A 27,823-nucleotide genomic window follows, 5' to 3' on the forward strand; every position below is an offset into this window, starting at 1 on the left:
CCCCCCCCCCCCCCCCCGCCCTTGGGTGGAGAATCCAGAGGCAAAAAACGGCAATGGTCTGTGTCAGGGGCGGCTGATCCAAACATTTACATGCTTGTCCCAAAAGCTGAACTCCTAGGGCCTTCCTGTGACCCAGATGGGATTCCTTTCATAAAGCCTCAGACCTGGTGACTTCCGGGGTGGACATCCGTGTTAGGTGAGCAAGATTAGAACAGCCAAGGAAACCTCAGACCGTTGGACACTTAGTGATGGAAAACAGTTTGGAATGGAACCAGACTCCAGGCTGACCGCTCCTGCAGGTGGTTTGACCCTAGAGGGAAGAGGGCCTGTGAAGATGCGTCCTGTCTGTGCAACAGAATGAGCTTTTAATAGTCTACCACAGTATCCGAGAAAGTCCTGTCTCAGCAGCGGATGCCGAGGAGAGAGTGGAAGTTGACAGGGTGTCACATAGCAGCACCTTCTCTGGGTCCCAGGGTCGCAGCGTCCTCATCCATTAGCCTTTATTTCCTTGTGTTGATATGAGTGGGGGATCTAGACCGAGGGAAACTACAACAGTTGTTAGATAACTTACTGTAGGGATGGGAGGGGGACAGAAGAGGAATAGGGAGTTATCCTTCAGTGCTTCCCAGGCCTGCACCCTAGGCTAAGCCATCTGATTCTGGCAGTTTTGCAGGAGGAGTTGCTGAATGAACACTGTTCTTTCCCTTGAGTAAGGCAGCCCGGGCTGGGACTCCAGTGAGGCTAGCGAGGCTCTCAGCTCAGGCACAGTATCGAAGGGGATACCCCTGCTTCTCTGCTAAGCTAGATTCTGCCTGCTGAGAAGGGCACGGTTCAATTCATGAGATTTTTGGGGTCCAAATACTCGAAGAGCATCAGCTTCTCCTGAGGGCAAATAGGGCCAGGATTTCACGCAGTCATTTCAGACAAATCCAGTCCTGCGACCAGACCTGTTGTCTTGTAAAGGGAGCACTGTTGGAGAAGAAACGGTGTGTAAATAATAGTCACCTTGGACTATTTTGTAGTCAGCTGTGCAAAAATAACAGAGTTTGACTTAGAATTTTTTCCAAAATGCTCAATTCAGTTTACAAGTGTCCATATTAAAATAGCTAGGTAGGAGTTATGTACGTGTCCCGATGCCCTGAGAAAACAGAAGAAAGGATCATGTGAGCTCAACCTAAAGGGAGGCTGAGTCTGTTTCATTGGAGTCTTAGTTCCTTTTTATACATTCACCCTTCCGGGCATGCTAATTGCTTTCTGGTGAAATTAAATATTTAGAGGAAATCTCACTTAAGAAATATTTGTCAGTACATGTGTGGATATCCCAATTAGAGAAATAAGTATGACCTATAATACATGTTAAAAACATGGAAATCTCTTCTGAACCAAAATTGAGGCAGTTTCTCAGCCATTGAGATTTTGTTCTCTCACTGCACTTAATCTGCAAATTAGTAGCTGGTTAAAGAATACCATACTGATGATATTTGCTGTTTCCAGAAATAGTGAACATTCTAAAAATGTGAGCAGATACTGATGTAGGTTTGAAGTGTATGCCATAACTTTTACTAAGCGTGATGTATAGTACATCTTATAAATCAGATTTACCTTTCATTTCAATAGCAAATGTTCCTTAGGAGCATCACCTCACTTAACATGATTTTTACTTTTGCACATGAGTAGAAGGCTTACATGTAATTAGTTGAGTCTAAGAAATGACATCATCATAACATCACGTTGGATTTCCCATAAAGCTTTTCTTGTAGAGCTTTTGTAAATGTGTAAGCAGCCTGCCCATCATCTTCTGCAAAAACCAGCTGTTTTTCTCTCTCTTTTTATTGTTGTGTATTCCCACAGAATTCATTAGGATGCACTGTACCTCCAACCCCGACTGGTGGATGCCCTCGGAGGAGCAGATCAACAAAGTGTTCAGCGACGCTGTGGGGCACGCCCGGCAGGGGCGGGCGGTGGGGACTTTCCTGCACAATGGCGGCTCGTTTTACGAAGGGATCGATCACCAGGCTTCCCAGGATGAGGTCTTCAATAAAAATTCTCAGGATGGGTCTGGGGATTAGTGGACAAAATCTGGACACTGTAGCAGCTGGTCCTCTCAAGGGTTCCAGTTGTCAGTGTCCGGTTACCATCACCTGAGAGTCCAAAGCACGTCCTTCTGCCAGACTTGACACATCTCAAACCTTAAGTCTCTGACCTACTGCCACAGTTCCCAAATAGAAATCCACGTAGGGTTGTTGGGGAAGTCTATGGAACCTACAACAGGCTTTCAGATTCTAAAAAGAAAAAAAACCACAATTGCATTGAATTGATTCCTGGCTAGACAGTGAGGGTGAAAACAATAGTAGGTGAGCTGTGGTCACCTGTCTGAAACCTTCACGTAAGCTCTGCTTCCTGAGCAGAGCTGGTCCCCACAGAAGACTGGGCTAGAGTAGAGAAGATAGAGACACGGAGTTATTGTAAGAGACAACGAACAAACATTCTCTTTAAATAGTTGTCTTTATATTTTCCAAAGACTTGAATTCATACTTTCAGCAAAGACAATAGGATAAGTGACACTGTGCTGTCTCAACATTGACAAGACCTATATGAAAAAGCCAGAGAAAAGAGGTCCCTGCTAGACAATGATTTGTTGGAAATCACCTGGGGTTTTTTCAGTTATTTTAGAACCCCCCCCCCCCCCGCCGCATGTTGATCAGAAAGGCATGACATGATCTCTGGAGTTTACAAACTAAGTTTTCATTATGTCAGTCAAGAAACCTCCAAAGGTTCAAAACTCTTTTTAAATGCTTGATTTGGTAGGTTCATAGACCCACAGGTTCCATAGCCTTCACTCAGACTTTGTTGACGTAATGCCAGAGTGATGGGTTGAGCAATGAGCATTTCAATCACTTAGTTGTTTGGTGCACTGAAGACCAAACAAGTGGTGTGACTGATGGTATTCACTGAATTGACCAGATGTTCTGGAATTGTATACATACAGCTTCAAGGCCATTCTGACAACTATGCAATGGGCTTGTCTGTAATTGCTCTGAAATGTGAGGGTCTTTCTCTGAGTAGATCTTTAGAATTTGCATAAACTTTTGTTTCTTGTTGTCACCAGTGAAAATGTTTCATCCCGACTGTTTTGCTGCTTCGCGCCTCCCTCCCGCCCCCTGCGCCATGTTCCCTTGAGCTACAAGCTCTAGCTAAGTTCACTGGTTTTCTCCCATTTAATTGGTTGAGCTCCGTCTGTGAAGTTACTAATATCTTTGGGAGCATTCCTTACGTACAAACCGTGGAGATGCATTGCACGGCCAGTTCGAATGCATCTCCCAGGCCCGGGGCCTAAGACCAGTTGCCGTGTGTGTGTGTGTGTGTGTGTGTGTTTGAGGGCTTCGGGTTTGGATGGCAGGAACAGCTTCCTCTGTCACACTAATCCGATTATTGCATTCTTTTTTTTTTTTTTCTTTGTAGAGCATAGGGCTAAATGGGCAGAAGTTATTGAAGGTTATTAATGTTGTCTACAAACATGACTAAGGGTTTTGAAAATTGGTTGGAAATTCATTTAAGGTTTATGAGCATCCGTTTATAAAGAGTGGTTTTTGTAACCATTTTTTGTGACAGTAAATTATCCTTTATGTTTGATAATTAGCACCAACAATATGCACGGTCCTGGAAATAGGTCTGTCTTTAGCTTTTGTTAGGATTATTAGTTTCATCCATTGAAAAGTTTAATGTTTATAGAGATGGTCCTTTGTCAGATCTGTTCAGTGGTGTGGGGAGAACTAATACGTCAATCCTGTTTTGGGCAAGTTAGCTAAAATTTGTAAGTAAAGGAAAGGTTAAGGGCAAATGTGATGTTGGTTAGGGGAACCAGGAGACTACTATCTTTGGCTATCTAAGGGAAAAAGAGATTCTTTGAGGAGTTTTCAGAGGTCTGAGAAGTCAGTGCCTTACAAGATCCTTTAGTGACAGGAAATCTTGGCCAGATGCAAACTATCACCATAACCTTCTCTGTCTTTCCATCTTACCTTTGATTTTTTTGCATTAGGCTCTAGTTATCCTTACTGCTGAGGGCAATGTCCTTTTTTTTTTTTTCCCTTTAGCAACAATATTTGACCACTGTTCAAAAAACACTTCCAACTCTTTTTCCTGCAAGCTTGAGAATTCAGCACATCTTCACATCGAAGCATTTTCGTGGTGCTCTGTGTTGTGCTGGCCTTGACCACAGGGGATGATGAGAGCATCTCTGCTCTGCGTCCCCATAGCCCTGTGGGTCGGCGTGCCTAAAGATGAAGGGCTCGCACCACCACTGTGAGAGGGGGCGACGGGAACCTTCGGTTTGGCTGTAATTAGCAGCCCCTGAGAAGGCTACTAGGGTAGATCTGCCTCCCGAGCTCCCCAGGCACATCTGGTCTCCCTCCCGTCCCCCCCACTCCAGGTGACTGATTTCTCTAGCTGCCGTTTCCCAGTATTCAGCAATGTGAGCCATCTCTTAGCACATGAGGAAACCAAGACCCAGGCGGGTGACTGGCTTCCTCAGCACTGCACGGCCAGTTCGGATGCGTCTCCCAGGCCCGGGGCCTAAGACCAGTTGCCCTGGGTCAGGTGTCCATGACGTTCTCCGCCGTGTGTGTGTGCGTGTGCGTGTGTGTGTGCGTGTGTGTGTGTGTGCGGCCACTGCCTGAGCCAGACGCTGACAGTCCCTGGGGGTGTGGCACTGCATCTGAGGAGATACGGGGCCGTCTCCTCTCCTGAGGGTGCGGTCCGTGCCGCCCGCCGATTCCGGCTGCTTCAGGGTGGGGGCCTCATGGCCGCCTCACTTTCAGATCAGGCCTCGCAAGGGATGTTCACGTACTTGTGGTGGGACCGCTGTGCCCCCTACAGAGCGAGGTTGTAAAAGCTCACCACCAGGAAGACCGGATGCTGTCCCTGCTCTGTCTTCCTTTCTCTTGGTCTCTTTGGAGACCTGAGGGTGCTGCTTGCTTTCTTGAGTTGAGTCTCTACCTTTCTTTGGCAGCTGGACAGATTGCTCATGCCTGGAAACTTCGTCTTGTGTCAGCTTGTAGAATCCTCCTTGAGTCCTTTTAGCACTGGTGTAAAATGGGTTGAATTAAAGCTGCTCAGGATGCCGCTGTGCTCCATGTCCTTGATGAGAGAGGGAGGTCACGGGGCTGGCCTGACATGCAGGGCTCAGCTTGGCACTGTCATCTGTTTGCGGGGTGTTCCATGGGCGCGGCGATCAGAAGAGTCTTCAGCGGTGAGTGTCTTGATGTGTCCTGTGATTTCCCAACTTAAAATGATATCACAAAGAGTATGCCTACTTTTCAAACTGACCCGAAGGCCCAGGTGCCGTTCCACTGGGCTCAGGACAACCCTCCAGGGACCCACATCAGAGGACGTAGGCCAGGAAGCCGTGGAGGGGAGCACTGGTCTGGGAGCGGTTTTCCTAGAGGCACACTTCTCACGGTCTCTTAAAGCTGTGCCGCCCACAGTGTCACGGTTTACTCACCCCAGTGTTAAATGCTTTGGAGGAAATCTGTAAACTTGAAAGTTTGTACCTTCCCCTTTTACTTGAAAGTATTTCATCCCGCCCTGGAACCTGAGCAACTCTCTGTTAGCGTTCCCAATTTCCGCCACAGGGTTCGGGTTCCTGTCACCATTGGTGTTTCATAAGGTTTCACTAGGGATGTAGGAGGATAATGACAGGGTGTGTGCAGAAACGTGCTGCCCTCTCTTTCGGTGAGGGAATTGAGAGATGTGTGCGGCCACTTCACAGCTGGAGAGCAAGTGGGTGAATTTATATTCTGGGTCTTTCTTGGCCCTTCATTAGTCATAGACACTTTGACCTAAGATTTATAAGGATTATAGAGGTATAAATTGTTAGAGGGTATTACTTGGTCCAACTACTCCACATGTCAGATGTGGGGAATGCTTTTTTTAGTCCAGTAGCTATTCCTGTAACATCAGGCGTTTTCCCCAAATCTAGACAAAAATACAAACTTGGGAATCTACAGGTTCGTGGTTTCTACATTTTCCTACCACCTTTAATGTCTTGCCCTCCCTCCTGTTGCTCTCAGAAAATGGATGGAGCATCATGTGAAATGAAACACGCACGGTTTTCAGAAAAGCAAACCTATGTTTGCCCTCATTTGGATTTCATCCTATAACTTGTGCTCTAGAATCTAAACCTGATACCCACCAACTACCTCCTTAGTTTTTTCTTAGATTTCAGTCGTTTGTTAAGATCTCATTCTTGGATAAGTTTATTTTTAGAAAAGATTTAAACCTAACTTTTCTCATTCAGTGCTATGTCATTTCACAGTACAGATCTATAATTTTTGAGCGCTCTCATACAAATTTCTAGAAATGTAATAGAAAACGATTTTGCACATATGGCACAAGTCTTGCTGGTGTATGTTTAATGTGGCAACACTTGCCGTAACTGCTTGGTAAAACATGTCAGCTAGACCGCTTGAGTCAGAACTCTAGTGCAAATGTGTCCAAACAGCGGTATGTAGCGTTATGATATATTTTTGTAAACAGAGTGATGGCTGCTTTCCATCGTGTAAGTACTGGATAAAAATAATCACTTCCCTTGGGATAAGGTAGGAAGATGCTCCCCAGCTGATGGCCCTCTGCAAAGTCACTTGCATTGTCAGCCAGTAAGTAGCATTTGTGTTTTTTAGAGAGTGAAGGACCGATAGCCGACAGCTGAGTGCAAGAATACCAAGCCACCAGTCCTAGCTTCCTCGTGTGTAAAGTGCAGAACCAGAACAGGCAGCGTCTGCACATGAGAGACCGCTCTCACCCTCCATGGTGTGTTCAGTTGCAGGAGACACTGAGAGGACTGGGCTTGGTGTACCTAATGACCAGCTTGGTCAGTTTGCCTACTGAAGCTCTGAATTTACCAAATCTCTGTGCTACAGGTGGCCAGATGAACTTTCCTTGTGACCCTCTAGAGCTGACTGATACGCGGTCTAGGTGTTCGGTGAATCACAGTTCCCCAAATTATAATGAAAATGCATCTACTAAGAAGACTCCTTTAGAATAATTGCCCGAGTACAAATGGCCACGTGGGTGCTGGCCACGTTGGAAAACTGTTGAGGCCCACACCCGCAAGCCACTCACAACAACCACTGTACTAACTGTAGCTGATAGTCATTGAGTTCTTGTTTTGCAGGTACTCTGCAAAGCACTTTAGTGCATTGTCTCCTTTTAATCCGCACGGCCACCCTCTGAGGCGGTTACTGTTGTCCCAGTTGATCCATAAAGACACTGCCCGAGGTGCTCCGCTAACAAGAGGATTACTTTGGGCTTAGTAAACAGGGTGACTAGTTCAGTTTTCCCCAGTAGTCAACGCAGAGTTGTCAAAACCCATCAACACTTTGGAATGGATTTTGTTTAATTTATAGCATCAAGGGAAAGATGATATTTGTGTTACTAAAAACTATCTTTAAGGTATGTTGATGCTTAAATAGGACCTTATAAACCATATCTACTCTGGTAACTGCCCGGGTTGCTGCGTAAGACTTGACTTAACGTAAGATTCCATGTTGAAGAAGTTCTAAAGCAGTGAATAAATTAAAATTGCTAATTTGTTCACATTTGTTTCATAGGTTTCCTGTACAAAAATGCAGGGATATAAAAGAAAAATTCGAACTCAGTGAAGTGATAATCTTTGGGAACTCCTAGGTGTTAGAAATGGCACTGGGCATCAGTTAGCTAATGTTTCATTCGCTTTTTCACATTTGTTGTATTTGTAGCCTTAGAATTGGTAAGTCTGGTTTGGAAGAGAGGGACTTCATTTATGATGTCACTGTGAGACCTGTTGTGAAGATTTTGTAGGAAAATACAGTAATCTGTCGATTCTTTCCTGTCGTGATGGCTTTAACATCTCTCTGGCTGTGTTTAAGTTCAAGAGCCTGCCCGGCCACGCAGGCCTGGCTTTTGTGTTTCTTGGGAACAGGGCATGCCAGACCGTGAGGTGGGTCCTGAAACGTTCAAGGCCACTGGTCCAGCCCGACTCTGCCCAGTGTAAGCATCGCTCTCCGTCTCTCCTCTCTGGAACTTCATGTAGCAGCCTAACCCTGGGGCCAACTTGCCTTTACTCTATTTTCTATGATGAACACTTGTGGAAAAACTGTGACAGATCCATTGATCCTAATATTTTTATTGTTGGAGTCTTGTTGATTCTCTATGAATAATTTCTATTTGATTGTACTGTGTAGAATTAATACCCACTAGGGATATGTTAATAAAACTATAAATGCATAGTGTAATATAGAATAGCAAGATTTTTTTGTGAACAATTTATATAGAAAAGTAAGTCATTTTTTAAGTGTTAGGCACATTTCTTTTAGGGACTTAAAATGTTATAAGAGTTTTTTAAACATTCAATATTTTTAATTATAAGAAACATTTGTTACTAGAGCCAGTTATTTCAGGTGTTCTAATTGGAGTATTGATTTTATTACCTCATATACCTCTAGAATGCCACATGTTCTGTTGGAGATAAAATTGCACAATAAATGTCAAGTCTCTGTTAAGTGTTTCTGCATCTTTCTCCAATTCATTGAAGAAGCTTTTCTGTTTGTTTTTGGTTTTTTTTGAAGAACTTTATGCCCCCTGAAACTAAGGCTTTTCTGCTTATCTCTGAATGCCAAGAAAATATTATATACTTAAAACCCAAATAAAAGATACTCAAGTTATGTCAGGGAATGGATCAGAAATCATCCAAAAAAGTCATTTGATCTCGTGACCAAGAAGGACAAGCAGTGATGATGGAGAGTAACGTGGGAGCCGAGAGGACTTCTACGCTGTGTTTTTCTGTATGTTCGCACTTCACACGGCCTGTTTCCTACACGACAGCACCCTTCTATTGGGGAGGAAAAAATCCTACGGCTGCTACTCATGACCTTTAAAAATGAACAAATGTTGATTGTTTATGGTTTTTGAACAGTGATCTGAGTACAAAACCAGAATAGTTACGGCTAAATAAAGTGGCATGATTGTGGCTTCCCACATTTAGTTATTATATAAAATATGAATCTGACATCAGCCATTATAGAATTATAAAATTGGGTAAATGTCATTTCATAAATCAGACTAAGTAAAAACTAAAAAGACTTGTTTCATTTTAGGGAAAATCTAAAGATGTGATTTTTTTCACTAGAAGATGCAACATTTCAACGAGGTGTTTTGGATGAAGCAGTAATTTAGTCCAAATAATTTGGGTTTCAATTGGGATGTCAATTACAATGGAATTTAAATTATTTTATTCTAAAACATTAAAAGAGGATTGTTAAGTAACTTTGAGTTTTTAAATATTTTCAAACCTACAAATGTTCTCAAATATTTTGAATATTAACCCCAGACACACAGGGTAAAGCTTCAGATTTAAATACTTGAAAAAGTATTAGGAACAAATTCATCCAGGTTGCAAGATATAAGATCAATATTCAAAAATCAATTGTATTTCTATACACCAGCAACAGACAACTTGAAAATGAATTTAAGGACAATTCCATTTATAATAATATTGGAAAGAATAATATACTTAAGAATAAATTTAATAAGTGCCAGACTTGTACACTGAAAACTACAAAACATCAATGGAAGGAATTTTAAAAGATCTAAATAATAATGATAATGGAGTGCAAGAGTTAATATAATATTAAGATGGCAATACTCCTGGAAATGATCTATAGATTCATTGCAATTCCTATTCAAATCTCAGGAGAATTCTTTGCAGAAATTGACAAGCTGATCCTAAAATTCATATGGAAATGCAGGAAGCCCACATAGCCAACAGATAGACGTCCTTACATTTATGTTCAATTGATTGTTAACAAAATGCCAGACAGTTGAATGGAGAAAGAATAGCCTTTTCAACAAATGGTGGTGGGATCACGTGACATGATCTCCTCATCAGAACAAATGCAGTTGGGGGCGCCTGGGTGGCTCAATCAGTTAAGTGTCCAACTTAGTTTCGGCTCAGGTCATGATCTCAGAGTCATGGGATCGAGCCCTGCGTCAGGGTTTGAGGTCACTACAGAGTCAGCTTGTCCCTCTCCCTCTGCTCCTCCCCCCACTCACGCGTATGTGCTCGCTCTCAAAATTTTTTAAAAATGCAGTTGGAGGGCGCCTGGGTGGCTCAGTTGGTTGAGCGACTGCCTTCGGCTCAGGTCATGATCCTGGAGTCCCGGGATCGAGTCCCGCATCGGGCTCCCTGCTCGGCAGGGAGTCTGCTTCTCCCTCTGACCCTCCTCCCTCTCATGCTCTCTGTATCTCATTCTCTCTGTCTCAAATAAATAAATAAAATCTTTAAAAAAAAAAAATGCAGTTGGAGGGGTGTCTCGCTGGCTCAGTCGGTAGAGTTTGCAACTCTTGATCTTGGGGATGAGAGTTCAAGCCACATGTTTGGGATAGAGACTACTTAATAAAAAAAAAAATGTAGTTGGACCTCTACCTCAAAACCATATGCAAAAAATGAATCAGAGGAGGATAGACCTAAATGAAAGAGCTAAAATTACAGAACTTTTAGAAGAAACCATAGTATTAAATTTTCATGATCTTGGATAAGGAAATAGCATCTTCAATTTGAAACCCAAAAGCATAAGCAACATTGAAAAAAATAGATTAACTGGACTTCAGAGAACAACACTATGAAGAACGAAAAGACAACCCACAAACTAGGAGAAAATATTTGCAAATCATATACCTGATAAGAGACTTGTAGTCAGAATATATAGAACTCATAATTCAACAATAAAGACAAATAGCCCAATTAAAAGTGGGCAAAGAAAGAATACACATTCTCCAAGAAAGATGTATAAATGGCCAATAAGCACATGAAAAGATGCTTAACATCATTAGTCATTAGGGAAATGTAAATCAAACCACAATGGAATACCACTTCACTAGGATAGCTACAATGAAAATGACACACAATAACAAATGTTGACAAGGATATAGAGCTATTGAAACCTTCATACCTTGCTGGTAGGAATGTAAAATGGTGCAGTCGTTTTGAAAAACAGTCTGGCAGTTGCTTGAAACGTTAAGAGTCAATACGTGACCCAGCAATTCTACTCATAGGTATATACTTAAGAGAATTAAAAATGTTGCATACAGATGTTCACAGGACCATTCTTGATAATGGCCAAAAAGTGGAAACAACTCAAATGTCCATCAATTGATGAATGGATAAACAAAATGTGGCGTTAAAAAAAAAAAATGTGTAATGTGTAGCCACACAATGGAATATTATTCAACCATAAAGAAGGAGTGAGACAGCAATACCTCCTACAACATGAACGGACCCGGGAAGAATGAGAAGCCAGACAAAGAAGGCCACGTTTCTAGGGCTCCATGTATAAGAACTATTCTGAATAGTCAAAATACCAGGTAGGTCAATTTTAGAGTATGCTGCTCAGTGCATGGTTTACATAATGAAGGAACCAAATGTATTATGATACAATCCCTTTAAAGTTGATTATCATTCACACAGTAGATGTATGGAGAGCCCGATGTGCCTGGCACTATTTCAAGCATCACATCCCAAGAACCAAAGTGATACCACCCATGGCTGGATCCTTATTTGGAAGAAAATGACAAAGACCTATTATGAATTATGAGAAAACCCCAAGTTCCACCGTGCAACTTGTTCCTCCAAATAAAGCTATATTCAAAAAGCTTACTCCCGCACAAAACGAGAGACCGTGCCACTGAGCCTGTGTCTCTGTCCTACCGAGACAGCTCGAGCTGACTGTCTCTGCCAAAGTACATGCCAATTCAGGGCAAGATTGGTTCATAGGATTTATGGTACTCCCAAGTCCTTTTTGAATTATTCTTGTTTTCTCTTTTCCTCCTCCCCCGCCAAAGCTGCTGTTCAGACCCCACATAGACACAGTCCTGGTGGTACACACCTGGTGTTTCAGGCAGTCTGTCAGCAAACAGATGGCCCCGTGCACTTGAGGAGTGTTTAATGAAGACATTCGGTAAGAAGGTCTGGGCGGGTCGGACTGCAGCTCAGAGGGAGAGTAGTGTCCAGACCCGGCACCAGCAGGGGGGTGTCAGCCAGGAGGGGCAGACCGAGTGAGTGACGGGTGGCACTGGGATTAGAGAGGACTGTGGAGAAGGCTCCTCACCAGGAAACATGATCTCCCTGTGAGAAGCCCCGTTAGACTTGGCAGAGCCTAGGGGACGGAGCAGGAGGAATCAGCACCCTGATCGCCCTCCTCTTTTCCGTCTCCTGCTGCCGCTCCCCCCTAGCTGAAAGCATCTGGAAACCAGAGGCAGGGAACCCATTTATAGCCATACAAGTCAGCATCTTGGGACACCGAGCCGGGGGAGAAAGGAGAAAGGGAAGATGGGAGGCACAACAGATATGATCATGGAGACTAGTCTGATGGTCCTAAGAGCTCTTGGGTTCCACCTCATTGGAATCCTGAGAGTTGACGTCTTTCCATAAATGACTTGTAATTCCTAGGAAATTGGAATAGTTGGACATTTATTTAATCAGCAGGTTAAGTGTTTCACTAACATGATCACGCTGAATCCTCTTTATGAGTCTTTGGGGGAAAGTAGTATTGTCCCCCCACTCTGGATGAATAAACCGACAGAGAGAAGTTCCCAAGATGACAGAGCTAGCCGTGCCGAAGTGGTGAAGCCAAGGCACCCATCCGGGCGGTCCCACCGCAGGTAAGAAGCAGAGGTTTGACCTACTTCGGTAAAACTCATCTTTGAAGGTAATATCTGAAAGACTTGCGAGGCTGAGAAAAAAAGTTGCAACAACGAGGCTAAGACAGCAACTACCTCTTACCTCTACCCAGCTCTGGCTGGTCAAACTGTACTCTCTGTCTCGATTTGGTCTGAGAAGACTTGCCACATGAAATCCTGAAAAGAAGGCACAGATGAATATCGGTGCAATTTCTGGGTCCCCAGTGAGGCTTGGTTCGCTTCAGTGTTAAAGCTCATTAGAGACCCAGCCTCAGTGCCTCAGCTAACAGCCCTCTGGATGCACTGGTCTTGATGTTTAAGAAACAATGCTTCGGTCAATCAGTCATCAGTAAGGTGGAATGAAATACGTCTAAAAATAGAATCTGAGTCTTTGTGCTTATCAAATGTCAAATTTTAATTAATTGGCTTCTGCAGTGGTTTTGAAATACAGCTTTAAGATAAACATTCATTCTCATTTCCCAAAAATGTTATAGACCAGATTGATCCTGATCTTTTTTACTTTCTTTAGTCATAAAAATCAAAATTCATCAAAGCACAAAAATACTTAAGAATACCAATAATGAAAATGAAATATAACAGTAGGCTGTGTGGTTGAAGAACAGCACAGGGACCAGAACACGGAACTATAAATACCGGCATTTTTTAAAACCTAGGGTCCTCTTCCCAACAATAAGAGACTAAAAACAGGGGCGCCTGGGTGGCTCAGTCGTTAAGCATCTGCCTTCAGCTCAGGTCATGATCCTGGGATCCTGGGGTCCTGGGATCGAGCCCCGCATCGGGCTCCCTGCTCAGCGGGGAGCCTGCTTCTCCCTCTCCCACTCCCCCTGCTTGTGTTCCCTCTCTCGCTGTGTCTCTCTCTGTCAAATAAATAAATAGAAAAAACAATCTTAAAAAAAAAATAAAAACAGAGACTCTTCAGCCTCTGCCAGATTCTAAGGAGAAATTCAGGCCCTGGGGAGATAGGAGGAACAGAGGTATGAAATGTCTTCTACTCTGTCTCTTTTTTTGTACCATCGACAATGATTCATTCTCCTTCCTGGCAACACAGAAGCATTTTCAATTCAATTGAAAAAAAAACATAATAATGTGTTTGATTGTGGGTTGTATTGTGTTTTCTATTAGCATTTTGTGCTAAATAATTACCCTTTCGGTTTCTGGTGTATTTTTGGATAGACTTTTTCTGTGACTGCAGAAGAATGTCAAAGCCAAAACTAGGCACATAATATATGAAATATATGATAGCCCTGGAATTGGTAAATATTGGGGAACTCTGTCACATTTCTCTTTAGGGATATTTAATGAGGAAAATTCTTATGAATCTCCAAGGAACTATAAAACATTTGTTTAATGAAGAAGTGTCTAATCCTGGTGAAAAGTATAAAACAAGCCTTTTTCCTGAAATGTCATTAATAATGGAGAAGTTACAGATAGAAGGAATTTCAAAATCTTCTGATGGAACAGGAATTACCATCACTTAAGGAAAAGTAAGGCCCAGAAAATTCTAGTAACTTTCTCAAGTTCATGCACCTATTTACTAGCAGTGCCTAAATGAATATCAAAATAATGGAACCATGGTTTTACAACCACTTGTGCAAACTTCTTATTGCCTTGGCTGCCAGGAAGCCCAGTGTTAAGTTGTATCTCGGTTGTATCTTCCTATGGCTCAGCTCCTCTAGTATGTTTATTCTCTACCACCATCAACCATCTTTTCTGTTCTTGTCTTTGCACTTATCTTTGAAAATTTATTGTAACAGGGCTTTATTATTAAAAGCTATTTCTGTCTGGAAATAAATGAATTACAGATAATAAGTATATTAGAATGCTTCCTGGAATGTAAATCGTAGTGTTCAAAATCTATCTTCAGAAATAAGACACCTCCTTTACCCCTTCCTGTCACCATTGCCCCCGTCCCTGCCCCACACTCACAAAAACGTTTCAAACTCTCTGTTCTAACTTATCCATAGAATCTGTCTTCTCAACCTTGCCGTCACTTCCCCACCAGGGTTCTGTCCCCTCTTTGCGTGCAATGAGGGCAGGAATCTGATGGATAAGGAAGAATGAGGCACTTGCCCAGAGGTACAGACATGTGATATCCAGGGGACCTGATTCCTTCCCTCTCTGGGATCCTACCTATGAGCCTTTGAGCAGAGAGAGCTCCAGTGTCTGTTGTCTGACAGGAGCTAGAAGAAGTAACGTAAGAAGTGAGAACCAAGTGTGGTTTTAAGCTCCCAAGATCTCAGGTTTAGTTTGTAACTACAGTGTAACTCAGTCTACTGCTGACTCCTATGACAAGAGTGATTCTAACCCTTTTGTGTCAGGAGCACTCTGAGTATCCTATAAAAACTAGAGACTTTCTCCCTAGATGAACAGACACTCAGGATTTTCCAAGGCATTCCCAGGGATCCTTGAATCTCCTATAGCTTATCCGTGGTCTTCGTGTTAAGAACTCTTAATCTAGAACCTTCTTCTCCTCTGCTCAGAACCACCTTTTCCTTGATAGCTTATCTTACAGTTCTTCATTTCTCCTGAGAGCACTTGTTGTCTACATAGGAAAGACTTCAGAGTAAAATATACTGCTCTAAAATACTAAAATGAAACGGCCAAATTATTAGTCCGTAAAGAGGGTATTAGAAAGACAAATGGATGAGCCATTTTCAAAATGAAAATTCCACTATTAAAAAAGCATTGTGCTACATCATTATTGAAACAAAGCAGCTTTGTTCCCCCATGATACCCTAAAAATGAATGGATGTACCTTCTCAGAATTCTGCCAAGCTTCAATCTGGTGGTTCTTTAATATTAAAAACTTTATAGTATACTAAGAAAAATATTTATAAAGGAACATTTTTGAAGGACAATTATTCTGTGCCAGGAACAGTCCTTCCCATTTTGTTAGCCAGACAAACCTGCCCATTTACATTGCAGACGGGCTCACGCTGCAGACTCAGCCACCCACATCATTCCCTGCATATCCCTGTCCTCCCTCCTTCCCCTCTGCTCTAATCAGAAAGGCAAATGGAGCTGTTTCAGTGCCTCTACTCCCTAGTCATATCTGTTCAGCGAGCAGATGTTTCTATTGCCTAGGTACTAAGTGCGCAACCATGAAAATACTTGGGGAGAATATTTAAAATCCGGCCACTCAAATTCATTCCAAAAATAAAGCTACTTTCACAAACAAGTAACCAGATAATGATCCAGTGCTTTTTCAAATCATGCTTTTGGTCTCTACCCACTCTGGTTCTTACTCCAAAACTAACAAAAATTAGTTCTGTCTCCCCTTGGAGCTATCTGAAGCCAAACGCCCATTTTGTTTTCTGTTTCCTTTTATTTTCCTTTTTTCTTTTTTAAGCATGTATTGTGTAATATGGGCTGGGGCCTATGTGAGCGGGTCAGCCCTAGGCCCTACCCTGGGGTCTCCAGCTCCCTCTTACCAGAGAAAAGAGAGGCTATGGGGCAAGAGAACTGTGATCTTTTCAGAACCACACAAGGGCGGCTTTCTCACCAGCTACTCCAGCCAGTGGGCTCCAGCCAGTGGGCTGTGGTTGGAGAGAATCAAAAGTAGCCCCTGCGAGATCTGGTCTTGTGAGACAGGGAAGTGGGCTCCCGAGGTGCCAAGCCTGGCTCAGTTTCTCCAGGACACAGCTCACGAGGAATGCAGTAGGATCTGGGTGTGCCCCTTACATGCTGTGGGTTATGTGGGTTACAGCATACAGCTGTCCACACCCAGGTGCCTTGGTGGCTCAGTCGGTTGAGCATCTGACTCTTGGTTTTAGCTCAGGTCATGATCTCAGGGTCCTGGGATCGAGCCCCGCCTCGGGCTCCATGCTCAGCGCGGAGTCTGCTTGGGGCTCTCTCTCTGCCCCTCTCCCTGCTCGCACTCCCTCTAAAATAAATAAAAATAAAAAAAATAAAGTCCACACGCATTTGTTAATGGAGTGCCTGAAGTGTTTTCTTCTGAAATCCTATGGTTAAAGCCTGTGTTATAATGAAAAACTCCTAGTTGAATATTTACTCTTAAAAATTATTGTTCTTTTTGCAGAGGGGAAAGGAAAGGTTGAATAACTTTCAAAATAATTGCAGGCGACAGCCCTTCCTACTCAAGAGACTACACTAGAAATACCTTGTGGAAAAAAAATCGCTCGGGTCCAAGCATGCTAAAGTTGAAAGAATTGTTTTATTACTAAACTATATTACTTATTGTCAACTTCTGGCTCGGTGGCTTTGTGATAGTTTCAAAGTTTTCAGTCTGCTTGGTAAAAGAAAAAATGGCTATTCCCATTGAATTTGTGGATAACAGTGGATAGCCACAGGCGTAGCCTGGAAATTTGAAAGGAAAACAGGCAGCATTACCATGGTAATAATACTCAGGGTGAGGTGGGGGTAGCAAATGGGTCATCCTGTTATCTACCAGGGCATTCTGTGGCTTCAGAGCACTTAGGACACCATTACAATGACATATTTGTGGGACTTTTTGTATCATTTGGACGCCTCAGGAGATTTTTAGCTCTATGATGGCAGGGGACATAATTGATCTTTTTTTGCCTTTTTGTATTTTTTACCTAGCACAGGAGCTAGCATTCTGTGTGCAGCTCCAAGATATTTTCTAACGTGTTAGTGGGCTGTGCTTATATATACGTATATGCCTGGAGGATGAACAGAGCAAAAAGCTTGTAGAGATTTGAAGAGATTTGTGGGAAATAGTTTAAGTCGTCCTGTGGCCAGCAAGACAATGCCGTTGGAGCCTTCTCATGCCACTTCCTCAGTTATAGGGAATCGAGGCATGTCCCCACCCGTGACGGAGAGTGCAGACAGACAGGAAAACACTCAAGAAATAACCCTGTGTAGCTTCACTGTCCTTTGAAAAGTGCGAACACATTTTGGTTAAATAGGCATGCAGAAATTTAAACGGCAGTCGTATGCACAAATGGGGAAGACATCGGTTTAGTTCTCCCAAATTATTCTACACCCCCAAGTAGCTAGAATGCACACACGCATACAATAGTGCCATGCCTCGGCCCTCAATAAAATGCATAAACCTTGGAAGACCTGGAACCCGCGTTGAAATCCCAGCCCCAGGACGTCCCGGCTGTGTCCCTTTTGGCAAGTCATTTCAAGCTCTCTGAGTTTTCTTGTCCTTATTTGTAAAATGATACCTACCTCTTTGAGTTAAAATAAGAATTAAAGCTGACGTCTTATTTGTGTTTTGTCCCTTCTTTGTTCCTTGCTTACTGCCTTGTTTTGGATTGAGTATTTATTACGATTCTACTTTATTCTCACTCTTGGCTTATAACTAGCTGTACCTCTTGGTGTATACTAGTGGTTGCTTGATGCTTTACGATCTACATCTTTAACTTATCACAGTCTGCCTTAAAATAAAGTCATACCACTTTATGACTAATGTAAGGATCTTACAACAATACCCCTCCATTTCTCTCTTCCTGTCCTTTTTGCTATTGCTGTCATATATTTTCATTCTATGTTTTATGGGTTTTTGATTCTATTCCACTTTGGTCAAAGAACATACTTTTGTAAGATATAAATCCTTTTATCCTTATTGACGTGTGTTTTATGGCCAAGCATATGGTCTTTATTGGTAAATATTCCAAGTGCCCTTCAAAAGAATGTGCATTTCTGTTTGGGGGTGGAAGGTTCTATAAATGCAAATGGGTCAAGTCAGTTGATAATGTTGTTCACGTCTTCTACATACTTACTGGTTTTGCAGTCTCCTTCTATTGATTATTGTGAGAGGGGTGCTGTGTGGGTTTATCTGTTTCTCCTTTCAGTTCTATCAGTTTCTCCTTTCAGTTCTATCAGTTTTTGCTTCTTGTATTTTGAAGCTCTGCATTTAGATACATAAATGCTTGGATTATTTTGACCTCTTGAAGAATTAACCGCTTTATCATTAAGAAATAACCTTCATTATCCCTGCTAATAATTTTTATTCTGAAATCTATTTTGTCTGATATTAATATTCCTATTTCAGCTTTCCTTTGGCTGGTGTTAATGTGGTATAGCTCACTCCATCCCATTACCCTTCACCTATATGTACCTTTATAATTACAGTGGATTTTTTATAGGCATCATATAGCTGGGTCTTACTTTTTTTATCTAATGAGACAGTCTCTGCCTTTAATGGAAGCATTTAGACCATTTTACACTTACTGTGATTATTGATATAGTTCAGTTTGAATCTATCATATTGCTATTGGTTTTTCTGTCTCATCCCTTTTTTTTTTTTTCCTTTCTTTCTGCCCTGTTCATCCTTTATAATTCCATTTTATGTCTTTTGTAAGCTTATTAGCTGTACCTCTTTGTTTTCTTTTTTTAAGGTTGCTTAACAGGTTAGAGTATATATCTTCAACTTATCACAGTCTGCCTTCAGGTAAGGTAATTTCTCTGCAGGTGTAAGAAACTCAAAACAGTACACTGTTTCTTCTCTGCTAATATCTGTGCTATTATTGCTATATACTTTATTTTTTATTTAAAATCAATTAATTAACATATAGTGTATTCTTAGTTTCAGAGGTAGAGTTTAGTGATTCATCACCCAATGCTCCTTCCATCAAGTGCCCTCCTTAATGCCCATCACCCAGTTACCCCATCCCCCCCCGCCACCTCCCCTCCAGCAACGCTCAGCTTTTTTCCTAGAGTTAAGAGTCTCTGATTTCGTTTTATTTATTCTTCCTTCCCTTCCCCTTGCTGTTATATATTTTAGTTCTACATTTGATATATACCCTATAGCACAATATATATTTTTGCTTTAAACTATCAACTATCCATTAATTTTAAAAGTAAGAAAACATTTTTATATTTACTCACTTATTTCAGTGCTTGTCATTCCTTTCTGTAGATCCAGATTTCCATCTGTTTTCATTTTCCTTCTGCCTGTAGTACTTGCTCTAAATTTTCTTGTAGTAGACGCCTGCTGCTTGAAGAATTCTTCCAGCTTTGTGTGTCTGAAAGTTTCTTTATTTCACCTTAATTTTATAAGAGATTTTCACTGAGTATAGAATTCTAGGTTGAGAATTTTTTTCTGTTAGCATTTTAAAGATATCCATCTAGTTTCTTCTGGCTTGCATAGTTTCTGATGTGAAGTTTCCTATATTTCTTATCTAAGTATCTCCAATCTAAGGATCTTCGTATATATGTGTCCTTTTTTCTCCCCTCTGGCTATTTTAAGATTCTTTATCACTGTTTTTTCAAGTTTGATTATGATATGACTTGGTGTAGTTTTCTTTATTCTACTTGGGATTTATTAAATTAATTGGTCTATGGGTTTATATTTTTCATATTTGGAAAATTTTTCAATTATTTCTCCCAACATATTTTCTGTCCTCCTTTCTTTCTCCTCTCTCTTTCTGGCACTCCAATTAGATGTTGTAGAAGACAAAATAATGGCTCCCTGAAGATCTCTACATCCTAACCCCCAGAATCTGTGAGTATGTTAGGTTACGTGGCACAGGGACCTTAAAAAGGGAGCTACCTCTGGATTATATTGGTGGGCCCAATGTAATCACAAGGATCCTTAAGAGTGGAAAAGGGAAAACCAAAAACTAAAAAAAAAAAAGTGGAAAAGGGAGCATAAGAGAAAGTCAGAGTGGTGCAATGTGAAGGTCTGATTCACTGTTGCTGGTTTTGAAGATGGGGGAAGGAGACCATGAGCCAAGAACTACAGGTGGCCTCTAGAAGCTGGGAAAGGCAAAGAAAGGATTCTCTCTAGAGCCTCCAGAAAGAAATGCAGCCCTGTCAACACCAGTGAGACCTTAGTTGGACTTCTAACCTCCAGGACTGTAAGATAATAAATTTGTGTTGCTTTAAGCCACTGAGATTGTGGTAATTTGTTACAGCAGCGATAGCAAACTAATACAAACATATATTAGGATGCTTGATACTGTCCCACAGGTCACATGGATTCTGTTTCCTTCTTTCTGTCTGTGCTTTATTTTGGATAGCGTATAAGTACATCAAATTCACCAATCTTGTCTTTTGCACTGCCAAATCTACTATTACTCCCACCTGGTGTATTTTTCTCTTCAGATATGGTATTTTTTTTTTTATTTCTTGAATACACACACACACTTTCTTTTCTCTTCCACACACTTTATTTCTTGAATATATATATTCATTCACATCTGCCCTCATATGTTCACATTTTCATTTACATTCTTGAGCAAATCTATATTTAGATAGCTGTCCTAGGTCCTTGTCCACCAATTTCTTCATCTCTGTCATTTCCGCGGCTGTTTCTACTGATTGATTATTCTCTTAGTTATGGGTCATCTCCTCCTGGTAGGAATTATTGATTGGATGCTAAACATCATGAACTTTATGTTGACTTGCTGAATCTTGTTGTATTCTTTATAAAGTGTTGGATTTTGTTCTAGTGTACAATTAAGTTACATGCAGATCAGTTTGATTCTTTTTTTAAAAAAGATTTTTATTTATTTATTTATTTATTTATTTGAGAGAGAGAGTGGGGGAGGGGCACAGGGAGAGACTCTCAAGCAGACTCCCTGCTGAGCGTGGAGCCCTACAGGGGGCTCAGTCTCACAATCCATGGATCATGACTTGAGCCAAAACCAAGAGTTAGACACTTAACTGGCTAAGTCACCCAGGCGCCCCCAGTTTGATTCTTCTGAGGCTTGTTTAGGCTTTGCTATGGTAGATCCGGAGAAGCCTTTACTCTAGGGTTAATTTAACTTCCCAAAGGTGTGATCCTTCCAAGGATTCCACCAAATTTTCTGTATATGGTAAGTTTTCTCTTCTGACTGAGGGAAAAACCAACTCTTCCAGCTGGGTGGGAATTGTTAGGTCGACTGATTTCCAATTATTGTTTCCCCTGTTTTGAGGAGTTTTCCCACATGTGTGCAGAGGTAAGTACTTAATCAAAGACGTGAGGGAATCTCATGACAGATATGTATGGCTTTCTCCCTGTACCTCCATCATCTATTATAATATGCTTGACAGGCTCTCTCTTCCTTGAACTCCAGTTTCATCTCAACTCAACAAGCTCTCCAGGCTCTGGTGCATCCAGAGCAGCTCTAGGCTGCAGCCTAGAAACCTGCTGTCCAATGTCTTAAAACAGTGCTTGCCTCACATATTTTGTCTGGTTTTCTAGTCGCTTTCAGCAGAAGATAATTCCCATAGCAGTTAATTCGTCATGGACAGAAGTGAAGGTATATTTAAAGAATTAAATAATATATAAAAATGCCTAGCAATAAGGCACTCAATAAGTGATTACATTAATCAATGAATTATTTGAATTACCTTCAATAATGATAGTAATAATATTAGCTAGGTTTAATTAGGCTCTTACTAGGTCTGAAACAATATAGTATCTTACATCTGATATCTGATAATACTAGTATCACCGTTTAATAGATAAGAAAGCTGAAGCAAAGTGAGTATAGCAACTTGCCTAAAGTCACACACATAGTAAGTAGCAGAGTCAGAATTTGAACCCTAATATACCTCCGAAGCACCGGCTGTATGACCTCAAGTATGGTGCCTTTTATCTTGTGTAGGAATACTTGGAATGAGTAAGATGGTAAAATAATGAGACTGGCTTCTTTAACCAACAAACCAGAATTTTTATCTTCAGGTGAGCATTAGTCTTCAAATTACTAATTACCTTGAAAGGGCACAAACTTACTTTAACAATGTTCATAGCACAGTTAGGGCTTCTCTTACAAAATGATGAGCCACAAAACGTAAATTTTTAACCCAAATAGTGTTCTTACTTTCAACCCAAAATAATAACCGGCTTACCCATCCACTATATTCATCAGTCTTATATCCAACTAGTTTTGCTGCTTCCAAAAAAATCAAAATTATCCTCAAAAGATGAAGATATCCATCATTTTAGCAAGCCTATTTTAAAAGGTGGGTGACAAATTCTCTAGTTAATTCCCAAGCAAATGTTGGTGGCATTGTTAGAATAATACTATAGCCTCACAAGGGATTGTTTTTAAAAGAACACTTAGTTGATCTTTAATATTTATTTAAAATACTATTGACATTTTATGACCATACTTTTTTTAATGTTTCTAGTTTTTATTTAAATTCTAGTATCTTTTTTTTTTTAACATATAATGTATTATTTGTTTCAGAGGTACAGGTCTGTGATTCATTAGTCTTACACAATTCACAGCGCTCACCATAGCACATACCCTCCCCAATGTCTATCACCCAGCCCCCCATCCCTCCCACCCCCCCACCACTCCAGCAACCCTCAGTTTGTTTCATGAGATTAAGAATTCCTCATATCAGTGAGATAATATGATACATGTCTTTCTCTGATTGACTTATTTCGCTCAGCATAATACCCTCTAGTTCCATCCACGTTGTTGTAATTGGTAAGATTTCAGGGTTTTTTTTGATGGCTGCATAATATTCCATTGTATATATATACCAGACCTTCTTTATCCATTCATCTGTTGATGGACATCTTGGCTCTTTCCATAGTTTGGCTATTGTGGACATTGCTGCTATAAACACTGGAGTGCACATACCCCTTCGGATCCCTACATTTGTATCTTTGGGGTAAATACCCAGTAGTGCAATTGCCACTGGGTGTTATACACAAACAATGAATCGTGGAACACTACATTAAAAATTAATGATGTAATGTATGGTGATTAACATAACAAAATAAAATTTTAAAAAAATAAATTCTAGTTAGTTAACTTGCAGTGTAATAGTTTCAGGAGTAGAATTTAGTGATTCATCACTTACATAGACCACCCAGTGCTCATCACAAGTGCCCTCCTTAATACCCATCACGATTTTAGCCCATCCTCCTGCCCATTCCAGATTTACTCCAAGAAATCAAGTAGGTAGGAAACACATTCCTTTATAAGAGAATTCATAGTGATCTTTCTTATAAAAGTGTTTCAGTTCTACAACCACAATAACTACCTATATTTCTTTGGAGATACGTCTACTGTAAAAGATCAGATATTCCTGTGCCAGTAGGCTGCATGTCCAAACATTAGAAAATAATCTTAGTCCTTGATAGTCAAAGTGTGGTCCGTGAGCCAGCACCTTTATAATTAATTACCTATAAGCTTGTTAGGAACAGAGAATCTCAGCCCCACTCCAAACCTCCTGAATTAGAAAATCTGCATTAGGGGCGCCTGGGTGGCTTAGTCGTTAAGCGTCTGCCTTCGGCTCAGGTCATGATTCCAGGGTCCTGGGATCAAGCCCCACATCGGGCTCCCTGCTCGTGGGAAGCCTGCTTCTCCCTCTTCCACTCCCCCTGCTTGTGTTCCCTCTCTCACTGTCTCTCTGTCAAATAAATAAATAAAATCTTAAAAAAAAAAAAAAAAGAAAGAAAAGAAAATCTGCATTAGCAAGATTTCCAGGTGATTTGTATGCAGGTTAAAATTTAAGAAACAGCTCCAGCTGATTCTATGAAGAGACGACGTAAGTTATAATGCCAATGGAACAACTAATGAAGATAAGGAAATGTTTTTTGGGTAGAATAGTCAGTGATTGACTATCTTTATTAAGGAGAAAGTTAAATCTACAGTGAAGTTTTAGGAATGTAGATCTTTAAGAGAACTTTAGCCAAATTTAGTTAGACCAGAGACGAGTATCAAAAAATTAAATAACTAGACCATAAAACTCCTAGAAGAAAACATAGGTGGTAAGCTCCTTGACATCAATCTTGGTGATAATTTTTGGATCAAACTCCAAAAGCAAAGGCAACAAAAGCAAAAATAAACAGGTGAGGCTACAAACTAAAAAGCTTTTGCACATCAACAGAGACCATTAACAAAAAGGCAACCTACTGAATGGAAGAAAATATTGCAAATCATGTATCTGATAAGGGGCTAATATCCAAATTATCTGAAGAACTCATAAAACGCAATAACAAAAAACCCCAAATAATCCCATTTAAAAACGGGCAGGGGATCTGAACAGAAATTTTTCCAAAGAAGACATATAAATTGCCAAAAGGGGGCACCTGGATGGCTCAGTTGGTTGAGCAACTGAGCGTGGGACTCTTGATTTCTGCTTAGGTCATGATCTTGAGATCAAGCCTTGCCTTGGTCGATCTCAAGCCCACCTCGGCACAGGGCTCATTGTGCTGGGTGGAGAAGGAGGAGGGAGTTTCTGCTGGAGATTCTCTCCCTCTCCCTCTGCCCATCCCCCTGCTTGCACATGCTCCCTCTAATAAATAAATAAATAAATAAATAAATCTTTAAAAAAATAAATTGCCAACAGATACATAAAAAGGTGTTCAAAATCACTAATCATTAGGGAAATACAAATCAAAAATCACAAGATAACAGCTCATACCTGTTAGAAGGCTATTATCATAATCCAATTAAAAAATGGGCAGAAGACATGAATAGACATTTTTCCAAAGAAGACATACAGGTGGCTAAGAGACACATGAAAAGATGTGCAACATCACTGATCATCAGGGAAATGCAAATCAAAACCACAATGAGATATCACCTCACACCTGTCAGAATGACTAAAATCAACAACACAAGAAACAACAGGTGATGGCGAGGATGGGGAGAAAGGGGAACCCTCCTGCACTGTGCAGGGGAATACAACCTGGGGCATCCACTCTGGAAAACAGTATGGAGGTTCCTCAAAAAGTTAAAAATAGAACCAACTTATGACCCAGCAATTGAACTACTAGGTATTTACCCAAAGAATACAAAAATACTAATTCAAAGGGATACATGCACTCCAATGTTTATAGCAGCATTATTTACAATAGCCAAATTATGGAAACAGCCCAAGTGTCCATCGAATGATGAATGGATAAAGAAGATGTGATTGATACACACACACACACACATACACACACATATATATACACCTATACACACACCTATACACACACATACATATATACACACACACATATACACCTATACACACACATATATACACATACATACATATATATACACACATACATATACACACACATGTATATACACACACATACATATATACACACACATATATATATACACACGTATATACACACACATATATACACATATACACACATATATACACACACATACGTATATACACACATATATACACCTATACACACATACATATACACACATACATATATACACACACATACACCTATACACACACATATATATACATATATACACACACGTATATACACACACACATACATATATACACACACATATATATACCTATACACACACACATATACACACACACACACTGGAGTATTACTCAGCCATAAAAAGAATGAAATCTTGCCATTTGCAATGACATGGATGGACCTTGAGGGAATTACGTGATGTGAAATAAATCAGAGAAAGACAAATAATGTTATAATCTCACTTATATGTGGAATCTTAAAAAAAAAAAAAAAAGAGCTCAGACACAGAGAACAGATTGCTGATTGCCAGAAGCAGGGGTAAGGGTGGGAGAAATGAGTGAAGGAGGTCAAAAGGTACAGACTTTCAGTTATTAAATAAGTCATGGAGAAGTAATGTATAGCATAGTGACTTCAGTTAATAATACTGTTTTGCATATTTGAAAGTTGCTAAGAGATCAGATCTCGGAAGTTCTCATCACAAGAAAAACTATGTGAGGGGATAGATGTTAAGTAGATTTATTGTGGTAATCATTTTGCAATGTAGACAAATATCAAATCACTATTCTATACACTTGAAACCAATATGTCAATTATACCTCAATAAAGTAAAAAAATTAAGTAAATAACTTACAAGAAAATTGAACCCCTTTAATCTGAAAACACTGCCAGGCTTTGAGGGGTAGTCCTATTGTAAAACTCGGCCTGCGTTCAGGACACAGAAAGGCTCTGGGCCTCAAAGAAGTGAAGGAAGCTCAGAGAGCCCGGGAGGAACCTTGCAAGGCTCAGGCAGAATAGGAGTCCCACTGGAACGAATGAGGTGGAAACAGCTGTGACATCTATTTCTTTCCTTCAGGAGGTCCAAACTTTTTCCCATTTGGAATAAACTAGGAAATTCTATATCAAATAGAACTTTCTATAAAAGTTTTAAATTGCTTCAATCTGAGTTTAACCACCACTTCTCCTTTCATGTCTTCCTAAATCATCTTAAGATTACATCTAGAATTCAATAAGAAAAATTACAATAAAAATGGGTTTTAGAGTTTTCTCAGATTTATTTAATATTTCTACTGAGATGGATAAATCACAATTCAGAACTCCAGCAAGAAACAATACCTTGAAGCTACACTTCCGAGGAAGCAAGTTCAATATTCGGCACCACCAGAGACATCATACATACCATTTCAAAATAGGCATGAGACTCTTACCAATTATGATTCTCTAGATCCGGCAGAAACGTCGCAAAGGGGAATTCACTCAATATTGAAGGCTGGAGACAATCTGCTCTAGCATTAGGGGAAGGGTTCTCAGGCATGAAAATGCACTCTGATATTCCTGTTTGAATAGGATGTGTTAGCCTGATTAGACATAGCTATGCACTGAAGACACTAGCCATATTTTTGTGCACCTTCTATCCCTCTTGCCTGCTCTCCGTGCCTGGCCTCACAGGGGACTTCCTCAAGGGGGCCTTCCTATCCCCACAGCCTAGGTAGTTCTGAGGTGGTACAGTGCCTAGTGACACCGGGTACTGAAAAAATAGCTGTTGAGAAACAAAAACAAAGAAATAAGCCACGCTCATAAATATAGAGAACAGGGGGCGCCTGAGTGGCTCAGTCAGTTGAGTGTCTGACTCTTGGTTTCGGCTCAGGTCATGATCTCAAGGGTCGTGGGACGGAGCCCCACTGCGGGCTCCGCACTCAGCAGGGAGTCTGCTTGAAGATTCTCTCCCTCTGCTGTTCCCCTGACTCGTGCACATGCTCTCTCTCCCTCTCTCTGAAATAAATAAATAAACCTTTAAAAATAATAAATAGAACAGACTGGTGGTTGCCAGAAGCAGGGGATGAGGGGTGGGAGAAATGAGTGAAAGGGGTCAAAACTTTCAGCTATAAAATTGATAAGTTATGGCAAAGTAATGTATAGCCTGGAGACTACAGTTAATAATACCATATTGCATATTTGAAAGTTGCCAAAAGAACA

The 27,823-nt window shown here is 40.8% G+C and overlaps 1 protein-coding gene and 1 long non-coding RNA gene across 2 annotated transcripts in view; one reads left to right on the plus strand and one right to left on the minus strand.

Annotated features, from left to right (window-relative positions):
* The window catches only part of BEND4 (BEN domain containing 4), a 29,154-nt gene extending 26,876 nt beyond the window's left edge, over positions 1-2,278 (plus strand). Inside the window, exon 5 of the mRNA XM_035005065.1 lies at positions 1,852-2,278. Within this exon, the coding sequence (XP_034860956.1) occupies positions 1,852-2,069 (218 nt within the window). The 3' untranslated portion in view covers positions 2,070-2,278. The remainder of the gene's footprint in view (positions 1-1,851) is intronic.
* A 15,019-nt stretch (positions 2,279-17,297) lies between these two features.
* Positions 17,298-27,458, minus strand: LOC118010575. The gene is made up of 2 exons (XR_004679244.1): positions 27,055-27,458; positions 17,298-19,709 (listed from the first exon to the last, which is right to left on the minus strand). It is a non-coding gene; the product is annotated as an uncharacterized LOC118010575 (long non-coding RNA).
* Between the last annotated feature and the right edge of the window lie 365 nt (positions 27,459-27,823).

Source organism: Mirounga leonina, unplaced genomic scaffold, assembly GCF_011800145.1.
Source record: "Mirounga leonina isolate KUSES-001 unplaced genomic scaffold, KU_Mleo_1.0 Mir_129, whole genome shotgun sequence".
Taxonomy (NCBI): Eukaryota; Metazoa; Chordata; class Mammalia; order Carnivora; family Phocidae; genus Mirounga; species Mirounga leonina.